Consider the following 11,578-nt stretch of genomic DNA (forward strand, 5'->3'; position numbering starts at 1 on the left):
CTTTGGCCCCTAGATGCCACTTCTTTCATTCCTTTTGATATACCTTCCCTCATATTCTCTTTCTTCCATCTTAATTTCAACCTTCTAACAATTATTTCAACATTATTTTCAGCGCCGAATTATGTCTTAGGTCCAATCAAATCCTGCTGAGGATACTATCTTGGATGCGCACCATGAGCAGTGATGCATGCTGGACGGATCCGCTTTTCTCCTGGGCCTCATTTCGCGGAGAAACTGGTCCAGACTTCTCTTTGCGAAGTAAAACTAAACAAAGGTAGCTATATCATATATTCAGTATACTAAATAATACTAACTTGGCTTCTCAAAGGATGCCCCTCTATTAAACATTAACGAATATTGCATCTAAATAAACACGTTTCTGAAATATGAAGAATCTGAAGTCTACGGCAATGGTCACAGTGAAGTGGGAGAATCCAATATGAGCCTTAAGTATAAGGGGCGAAAAGACCTAAATGGAGTAGCTTGAAAATAACAAACCTTTATCATTTCATAATTCCGTAAAGAGCGCTGTCATTTACACATATTACTACTAATAAGCAACATGTAAAGTTAATATGAGTTCTTTTACAGATATACTTGAAAACCTTCTCTACGGGAATAATAATTTCGCTCTTAATATATCATAATTCTATCGTCCTGGTAAGGTCAGCCTTTTCCAGAAGGGAGAATGGAAACGCAAACATTCGTTGGCTACATATTTTCCTGTAGGGGTTATTTCTCGGGGGGCGGGGGGTGTTGAGGGGGAAATCCACCTTTAAAAATATTTCATATTTCTTTTTCCTCTCTTATTTTCCTCACTCGTGTCATTCCCCGTTAATGTCATCCAAGATGAAACAGAATTGGGCACAGAATTCGGCAGACTAAAGGAGATAGATACTGTAGAGAATTAGCAAAAATTTTCTGACGTTGCTAATTTTTGTAGAATATTAATTTTGGTGCACAGCCATCACTGAAATATGCAGAGAACGTTCCTTTTATAATAAAGACTATTTATCTCTTGTTTCACCTCTCGACAGGATCTAATTAAAAACAATTCTTGCTATCAATGATCCTTATAGAATCCTTTTCTTTCCACCACACAGTCTTTTACCTCTTTAACCTCTTAACCCAAGCGTTTCGTTCAGTGCTTCCGTTTAGTTGAGGGTATGAGTTCCTCCTCCTCCCTAATGGCTCCGTTATTGAATTTATTTTTTTTATAAATCCTCACTTTGTGGGGATCAACAGTCCCAGGGCTGCTTATTTTCATCAACAACAAAGCTTTTGGTAATTCTCCTAATTACTTTCGCCTGACGGATGTTTTCCTTGGTTCTCCACTTACATTTCACAAACCAATTTGAAGAGAACGTAGTCATCTCAGTGACCTCACAGTAAATGCTGTCATATTGACACCAGTCCAAATAAACTCATTCAGATTCTAAAGGCGTAAAGTGACGTCATCCCTTCCCCCGAATGGTTAAGATTTCCCCTGGCTGCTTTGGGAATCTACGGAAAAGTGCCCAACTGTCAAACTTTGTCCCTTGTTTCCTCGTTCCAGACGGGGGAGAGGCCCATCTCTAAAACAGTGGCCTCTAGGCTCCCATGGGAAGCATCTGCGTCTAATAATGGAGCCCCAGAGGCTCTAGACGATTTGGTCTCCCCCCAGACTCGCAGGGGAACCCAGGAACCCACCCACGAGTGACTGAAGGGGGAGGCCTCCTCTGGAGCTTCCCAGAGGAACCAGGGAGAATCTCAGACGTTGGGAAAGTGATGACGTTTTTTTTTTGTCGTCGGAATCCGAAAGTGTTAATAATGCGTTGTGAATCTTGTAGTGTGTCTGTTACGAATGACGAAGTACCTTGCTGTAAGTGACGTGAAATACGTGTGTATTCCTGTGTAACTCGATACTTGTTTTGCTTGGATGATTTGCGTATATTTCTCAGGGGAAAAGCTTTTATATCATTACATTCTCATTACATACATATATATCATATATATATATATATATATATATATATATATATATATATATATATATATATATATATATATATATATATATATATATAAATACAAACATACATACATGCGTTCACATGATGATTTACTTCCCTCGGGAACTCCGAAGTCTGGCTGTAATTTTTGACAGTATGAGGCTTATGCTCTCTCTCTCTCTCTCTCTCTCTCTCTCTCTCTCTCTCTCTCTCTCTCCTCTCTCTCTCTCTCTCTCTCTCAATGCGGGTTCTTGCATGTATTCTATATAAATACATGAATTTTTATACAATGGGTGCATTGGCGTTCGCATTTATTTAACTGAATTTCTCATCAGTGTTGCAAGATAGCTTTTAAAAAGCCAAAAAAGTAAAGAAATGAACCAAATTAATGTAAATAAAATTTCATAATGTTTTCCTTGGACCATTCAACACCTCTCCCTAAAGTTACCCTAGACTCAGTAAATATTTCTTGATACATTGTATGTTCAAATAAACAAAGCGAATTAGCAAATGAACAGCAGCCATTCGTAACACAACCCTTCCAAAAAAAAAAAAAAAAATTACTTCTTGGCAAAATCAAAATAAATGATTTATTTCCAGTCTCATGAATGAATAAAATGGCACATTGTGTTTACGTTAACTTTTATTGCTATGCAAGTCGTACCATAATCAATATACAGTAATATACATTCGTGACTAACCTAGGCGTATCGGATGCTAGATCAGTGAAGAAACAGGCCACTGTCTCTAATCTTCACCAGGCGTCACAGAGCAGCCTCAATAGGACAGGCAGAGATTCACTTAGTGGTATCCGTATCCGTATCCGTAGTGTGGACTGACGTATCCATGCCTCCTCTGGTATGAGTGGCCGTAGCCAGGATGTTCAACGGCCGTCTTGTAACCGAAAGCGGCTCCAGATCCGTAGAGGCCTCCGTGGTGACCAAGATCGTGCCCGTGTCCGTGTCCGTGCCCGTGCCCGTGCCCGTATCCGTAAGACACGTGGAGACCGTGGCCATGACCAATGCCATGTCCGATTCCGTGACCAATGCCGTGACCGAAGCCGTGGCCAACGCCGTGTCCGATGTCTCCGTGGACGATGGTGTGTCCGTGATCGTGCCCGTGGCCGTGTCCGTGTCCGTGCCCGTGGCTTACGTGTTCGACGACGTGGACGCTGTGGTCATGGCCATGCCCGTGACCGTGTCCCAAACCATGCCCATGCCCGTGTCCGAATCCATGGCCATGCCCGTGTCCGAATCCATGGCCATGCCCGTGTCCAAATCCATGGCCATGCCCATGTCCGAATCCGTGATCATGCCCAATGCTAACGTGTTCGACGACATGTCCATGTCCATGTCCATGTCCAATGCCATGCCCAATGCCATGTCCAATGCCGTGTCCGAAGCCGTGACCGAATCCATGGCCGTGCCCGTGGCCATGCCCGTGGCCATGCCCATGGTGGGTATGGGTAACGGAATGGGCGACTACGGCGCCATGGCCAAGATCACCGGGGTCAGCTTCGGCCTCCCTCTTCTTTTGGGTGGCCGATACAAAGGCAAGGCACGCGAGGATCACCTGAAAGAAAGAAGTGAATTATAGAATTTGTCTGTTGATTGATTCCTGCTTTGTGGCTATTAACACTGGCGTCACAACATCTAGGTTATTGACGCCGCAATAAAGTTAAATAAGAAATTAAAAAAAGATAAATAGTTGTTTCGATAGTTATACAGATGAATGAAGGCATGGCTAAAGGTAATTTTATATCTGGATTGATTTATGTCCATGAAAAATTCTTGAATAATAAAAAATGTGTTGCTGCAGATGTACAGGTGAATTAAGGCATAGATGAAGGTTCATTTAATATCTGGATGGGTTTATATTCATGTAAAAATGGATGAGTGTTAGATTAAGGTAATTTAATATCTGGATTGACTTATATTCATATAAAAAATATAAATAATGAAAAAGTTATTGCGATGGGTATACAGATGAATGAAGGCATAAGTACAGGGAATTCAATTGCTGGGTTAATGCATGTTGATTTTAAAATTTTGTGAATAACGAAAAAGTAATTGCGATCGCTATACAGATGAATGAAGGAATATGAAAAAATAATTGGAAATCTGGATTAATATATGCTAGACACAAATAAATGTGATTCAATATCTGGATTAATACTCATATAGAATTTGTGTGTAAGATATGATCAAATGGATAGCTATAGGTGTAAAGACGAATGAAGGTATAAATAAATTTGTTTAATATCTGGATTGATAAAAGTTCATGTAAAAATGATGTAAATAAAAAAAAAAAAGGTTAAGACCTGATACATATCTGATACAGGTTTGCTAACGAATGAAAGCTCAGGTCACGTTGAATGAATGATGAAATATTTTTTTTCAATAAATAAAAATGGTTCGAACGAGATTTTTAAAAATAATTGCTTTACAAAATATGCAACATTGGCTGACAGACAGATTAGTAGGCATTTAAAAATTTAAAAAAAAATTCGAATTGTATATCCCAGGGGATATTGGCAAACAAATGCAAATAAATATTTAATGCAATACGATACTGATGGCGCTGAATTTTACATTTTTATATATTGCATTGTCGAATTCATTATTCAAAATCATTCATTATTCACCGAACACTGCAATAGTATGATTTTATGATCGCTGGCCTAACGTTATTTCTGTTTCAGACCCGATGATATTATTGTTTCGCATCAGATTTTATTTATTTAATTATTCACTTTGAATCTTTGAAGATGAAAAAAGATAAGTCTTCCAATATTGATAGTGAATTTAAGAAAAAAAGCCACATAAAATGAATTGAAAGAAAAAACTTCATTTTCGTAATAAGGCCGATGGGAATTAATCACACCTGTCAAAAAATATCGGGAACCACTAAAAATACGTAAGCCCCAGTTAGTTCCCAGAACCGTAGCCGAAAATCTTAATCAACAAACTACCGCGACAGGTATCACAAACAAAGGTAAACTTCTTTGGTGTCGTTCTTACCAGCACTTTCATCTTTGTTCTCTTAGGGAAGCTGCTCTGTGTAATGATGTCAAGTGATACCTGCCTCACCTTTTTATATCTGTTCCATACGCGAGTAATCACCCCGCATGAACCAGTGACGTCATGCTGAGGCCGTGGTCTCCCAACACCCGCCCACCCACGAAAACCACTCCTTCTACACCCTTCTACAGCTCTTAACCCTGCTCTCTGACCGCCCCCATCCTTCACTCAGTTCCCCCACCCATCCACTAAACCCTTTAACCTCCCCCCCACCCTAGTCCCCAAACACCTCGCCTACCTCCCTCCCCTCAATCACAAGGTAAATTGCCAAACTCTCGTAGCTCCAGTGGGAAGTAGTAGACTCCGAATTCCAAAAATGCCATGTAAATCACTCATTGCCAAATCACGACGGCTGCTGTCTGGCTGGCGTAACTACTAACGTTATTGTCGTGGCCTTTCCCAAACAGGAGTTGTCACAATCAGTCTTGCATGCGACGTGGAGGTCAGCCCTTCGAGTCCAAAGGCTGTGTGTGTGTGTGTGTGTGTGTGTTGTGTGTGTGTAATCAACCTGTCATGTCTCCGAGATATGCACTTCTCTGGTGCAAAGTTCCGTTGGCTGAAATAGCAATTGTAATGCTATGCATTACGATGGGTTATTCCTTTGATGACGGGTCTCGTTGTGAGAGAGGGAGAATGAATTTTCACGTCGTTTCATTTGCGAGTAAATCCCGTGGCTACAGCGGATTGTTTCCTTCCTGCTCAGTCCCCGAGTTTTTTTTTTTTTTTTTTTTTTTTTTTTACTTCAGTGGATATTTAAGTCCTTTGTGGAAAACTACATGTAAGATAATATTTATTATAAAGTCCTTCTTTGCGAAAAATTGTGGCTTTTAGAGTAAATGAATTTTTGCGATAATTATAAAAACAAAAACAAAAAATAAAATGAAATATAAAGAATACATAACAATCAGAAAGTACTTTCCAAAATGAAACGTGATGGTCTTTAGAATAAATGATTGTTTCGCGAAATTTGATATTAAAAAAGTCTAACAAAAAATATCAAGAATATATAATAATAAGGATGGTTTTGATAATATCCATTAAAAAAGAATATTTTTGATAACATCCATTAAAAAAGGATAGTTTTGATAACATCCATTAAAAAGTACCTCCCAAATAAAAAATGATGATCTTCAGAAAAAATACAATTTGCAAAAATTTAATACAAAAATCTTCTAACTAGAAATATCAGATATATACTTAATAAAGAGGGTGGTGGTGACAATAGAATTTTTATTTAAAATCATGAGTGGCCATAAGACTGCTGTTGAGAGAATACATAGATTCATAAGGATGCTTTGCATGACAGCTTCCATAAGAAAGTACTTTCCAAATGAAAAATGATGTTTTGAGAACAAATAATTTTTGCGAAATTCAGCACTAGAAAAAATTTCTGACACAAAATACCAAAAATACACAATAGGTAGGATGCGGTGACGATCAAATTTTTATTTGAAAAAAAAAAAAAAAAATGAGTGACCAAAAGACTTTTGTTAAGAAAACATTGGCATCTGGCCTTGCACTTTCAGATGCATTCATGCAGACCCATAGACCGGAGCAGCTACATACAGTTATAGCAGCAACGGTTTCCTTGAGTTCCAGGTGAAGAAACCATGTCACCTGGATCACTTTTATATTTGGCCAGTGATTTCTAGGAATTTAGGGAGGTTAATATATCTATATGCTATATCTTATATCTATATATATATATATATATATATATATATATATATATATATATATATGTATAATATATATATATATATATATATATATATATATATATATATATACATATATATGACTGGTAAAAATGTTCTGTTACAACAGAATTCCATCTAATAAAAGGATACCATAAAAACACCAAAATATAGAGAGAAAAATACTATATTTCAGAGAGGGAGACAGCAGTATCTGAAGTATAGTATTTTTCTCTATATATTTTTTGTTTTTTTATGGCGTCCTTTTATTATTATTATTATTTATATATATATATATATATATATATATATATATATATATATATATATATATATATATATATATATATATATATATATATATATATATATGGATGCAGAAGCTAGGTGCTATGTCGTACCTCTAAGTAAATGGGGATATAAAATCCTTAAAATAGTTATTTAGAAAAATATATATTTTAGAAAAGCCTTATGTAGTAATATGAAATGTATATTTCTCGTAAAGTGAGTAAAGCTTTCGACCATCAGCTGTAGTCTTGTTTTACTGAATGAGGCCACAGCTGCTCTTTGAAAGCTTTATTTATTTTAGAGGAAATATATATATCATATTACTGCATAAGGATTTTAACATAATTGTGGACTATATCCCCATAATTATATATATATATCTAATATATATATATATATATTATTAATATATATATATATATATATATATTATATATATATATATATTATATATATATAATATATATATATATATATATATATTTATATATATATATTATAGTGCCAGTAAACGTAATTTGCTAATATCCAAAACTTAAACTAAATAAGGTAAATATAGGTTATTATTATATATTATATATATATATAGATATTATAAATATATATTAATTATTATTATATGTCTATATATATAGATATTATACTATATAATATATATATACGAATATATCATATATATATAAATATATATTTATATATATATATATATATATACATTATTATATATATATATATATACTATATTTTATATATATTATAGTGCTAGTAAAAGGTAATTTGCGGATACCAAGAAACTTAAATCTATATTTTATTGTATGGATATAAAACTATATATAAATTAATATATAAGATAACATATATTTATATAATATATATATAATATATATTATATAATATATATATACTTATATATAATATAATGATATATATATATATATATATGTATATATATATATATATATATAGATAATATAATATAATAATACTATAGTGCCAGTAAAAGAATCTATATAACTTTTTATATTATATATATAGTATATATATATATATAATAGATATATATATATATTACTAATATATATATTATATATATATATATATATATATCAATATATATATATATATTTTATATATATATATATATATATATATATATATATATATATATACGCCCCACCTACACACACACACGCGCGCACATTAAATCACCCAAGAAGTGTGTGAAAATCTACTGCGAATATCAGAAATAAGGTGACACGAAAGACGGCTTCCTTGGCGTGTTTGTCACAATATCCACATCTTGAGAGGAATAATTTAACTGCAAAGAACCAATAAGGTATAGCAATACAAACAAAATGTAAAATAAGTCGGAAGTCATAAATCATGGACAGATGGACATAGCAGTTATGAAAAACAGCTAATGAGGTAATAAATTGAAGGGCCTGTGGCACTGTATAAGGATTGTTACTCACTAAAATTTACAAATGGCTGACTGTAGAATAAATATATGAACACTTTGTACATGCACACATACAGGAAGACACACACATGCGCACACTCATATATAATACTTATAATGCTAGAGGATTCCAACATTCCCATGGGTAGAATCATTCCACCAAGATTGCTTTTGAAGTTTCTTCAGTCTTATACCATAATGGGTATTTGTACACAAATAAAGCGCTTGATATTCTATACCCGTTCTAAAACAATAATTGCGTTGTTTAATTCTCACATTAAGGTATTCATCTGTCTGTCCGATATATATTTTACTACAGTGCTCGCTTGGAATTTTGAAAACACCAGCTTTACAAATGGGTGAATTTCTAATTAAAACTCTATTATTGCTGCTACAAAACATGACATTCACGAAGCAGCCTTAGCAATCCTAACAGGTGATCCTTAACTTATATTTCAACAGAGATCTTTCACATTCACAATTGATCCCAAATTCCCTTGATCTACCGAGAGCAACCAGACTTTCTGAGCAGCACCACCAATATGCAGAAAATTTGCCTCGCTGTCCAACTTCTCAGATCCAGAGGTCTTTTATTCCTCAGTTCCAGGGAGGCCTTTATGGCCTTCCAGAGCCGGTTATTTAATTCTAGTTCCAGAGGTCTTTTATTCCTCAGTTCCAGAGGTCCTTTATGCCTCAGTTCCAGAGGTTCTTTATTCCTCAGTTCCAGAGGTCTTTTATTCCTCAGTTCCAGAGGTCTTTTATTCCTCAGTTCCAGAGGTCATTTATGCCTCAGTTCCAGAGGTTCTTTATTCCTCAGTTCCAGAGGTCTTTTATTCCTCAGTTCCAGAGGTCTTTTATTCCTCAGCTCCAGAGGTCTTTTATTCCTCAGTTCCAGAGGTCCTTTATGCCTCAGTTCCAGAGGTTATTTATTCCTCAGTTCCAGAGGTCCTTTATGCCTCAGTTCCAGAGGTTCTTTATTCCTCAGTTCCAGAGGGCTTTTATTCCCTCAGTTCCAGAGGTCTTTTTTATTCCTCAGCTAACAGAGGTCTTTTATTCCTCAGTTCCAGAGGTCCTTTATGCCTCAGTTCCAGAGGTTCTTTATTCCTCAGTTCCAGAGTCTTTTATTCCTCAGTTCCAGAGGTCCTTTATGCCTCAGTTCCAGAGGTTCTTTATTCCACAGTTCCAGAGGTCTTTTAATCCTCAGTTTCAGAGGTCTTTTATTCCTCAGTTCCAGAGGTCCTTTATGCCTCAGTTCCAGAGGCTCTTTATTCCTCAGTTCCAGAGGTCTTTTATCTCAGTTCCAGAGGTCCTTTAGGCCTCAGTTCAAAGTTCTTATTCCTCAGTTCCAGGTCTTTATTTGCCACAGTTCCTGAGTTCTTTATTCCTCAGTTCCAGAGGTCTTTTATTCTCAGGTTTCCAGAGTTGGGTCTTTATGGCTTTACCTGTCCAGAGGTCCTTCATTCCTCAGTTTCCAGAGGTTCTTTTATTCCTCAGCCTCCCGGAGTTCCCTTTATCCTTTCAGTCCAGAGGGGAAGAAATTTTATTTTATTTTCCTCAGTTCCAGAGGTCTTTATTCCTCAGTTCCAGAGGTCTTTTCATCCGCCTTCAGTTCCAGAGGACCTTTTATTCCTCCGTTCCAGAGTTTTTTTATTCCTCAGTTTCCAGGAGGCTTTTATTCCTCAGTTCCGAGGTCTTTTATTCCTCAGTTCCAGAGGTCCTTCATTCCTTCAGTTCCAGAGGTCCTTTTATTCCTCAGTTCCCAGAGGGTCTTTTATTCCTCAGTTCAGAGAGGTCCTTTATTTCCTCAGTTCAGAGGTCCTTTATTGCCTCAGTTCCAGAGGCTCTTTATTCCTCAGTTCCAGAGGTCTTTTACTCCTCAGTTCCAGAGGTCCTTTATGCCTCAGTTCCAGAAGTTCTTTATTCCTCAGTTCCAGAGAACTTTTATTCCTCAGTTCCAGAGGTCCGTTATGCCACAGTTCCTGAGGTTCTTTATTCCTCAGTTCCAGAGGTCTTTTATTCCTCAGTTCCAGAGGTCCTTTATGCCTCAGTTCCAGAGGTCCTTCATTCCTCAGTTCCAGAAGTCTTTTATTCCTCAGCTCCAGAGTCCTTTATGCCTCAGTTCCAGAGGTCTTTTATTCCTCAGTTCCAGAGGTCCTTTATGCCTCAGTTCCAGAGGTCTTTTATTCATCAGTTCCAGAGGTCTTTTATTCATCAGTTCCAGAGGTCTTTTATTCATCAGTTCCAGAGGTTCTTTATTCCTCAGTTCCAGAGGTCTTTTATTCCTCACACTGTTGGACTCTGGAACAGCCTCCCAGAGGACTTCGTGCAATTGGAACTGCTTCAGAAGTTCAAGCGAAAATGCAATGCATTACTACCCTAATACTATTGTTCATGATTTTCGTACATTTTTATCTATTTATCTATTTATTATTTTTTCTTTTTTAATAAGTGGGATCTGTTCTTTCTGTATTTCACATCCTCTGATTTTTCCTAATAAACATCATACTCTTTGGAAGCTTGAATTTCAAGTCAGTGGCCCTTGTGAGCTTGCTCCATATGAATTGTGTTCATCTCTGAATAATAATAATAATAATAATAATAATAATAATAATAATAATAATAATAATAATATTGTGATAGTAAAGGATCAGGCAAAGATCCTCTGGGACTATGGTATCAGAACAGATAGGGTGATACGTGCAAACAGACCAGACGTGACGTTGATTGACAAAGTCGAGAAGAAAGTATCACTCATTGATGTCGCAATACCATGGGACACCAGAGTTGAAGAGAAAGAGAAGGATATGGGATATGCCAGTGGAAATTGTACCCATAATCATAGGAGCACTAGGCACAATCCCAAGATCCCTGAAAACGAATCTAGAAAAACTAGAGGCTGAAGTAGCTCCAGGACTCATGCAGAAGAGTGTGATCCTAGACACGGCGCACATAGTAAGAAAAGTGATGGACTCCTAAGGAGGCAGGATACAACCCGGAACCCCACACTATAAATACCACCCAGTCGAATTTGAGGACCGTGATTGAGCAAAAAAAAAAAAAAAA

At 36.2% G+C, this 11,578-nt stretch overlaps 1 protein-coding gene across 1 annotated transcript; it reads right to left on the bottom strand.

Moving 5' to 3' along the window:
• Positions 1-2,616: 2,616 nt before the first annotated feature.
• Positions 2,617-5,053, bottom strand: LOC135196783 (keratin-associated protein 6-2-like). Its single transcript, XM_064223572.1, has 2 exons — positions 5,012-5,053; positions 2,617-3,563 (listed from the first exon to the last, which is right to left on the bottom strand). Exons 1-2 carry the CDS (start codon positions 5,021-5,023, stop codon positions 2,793-2,795), a joined length of 783 nt encoding a protein of 260 aa, XP_064079642.1. The 5' UTR covers positions 5,024-5,053; the 3' UTR covers positions 2,617-2,792.
• Positions 5,054-11,578: the final 6,525 nt, after the last annotated feature.

This window comes from Macrobrachium nipponense, chromosome 18 (assembly GCF_015104395.2).
Source record: "Macrobrachium nipponense isolate FS-2020 chromosome 18, ASM1510439v2, whole genome shotgun sequence".
NCBI classification, from domain to species: Eukaryota; Metazoa; Arthropoda; class Malacostraca; order Decapoda; family Palaemonidae; genus Macrobrachium; species Macrobrachium nipponense.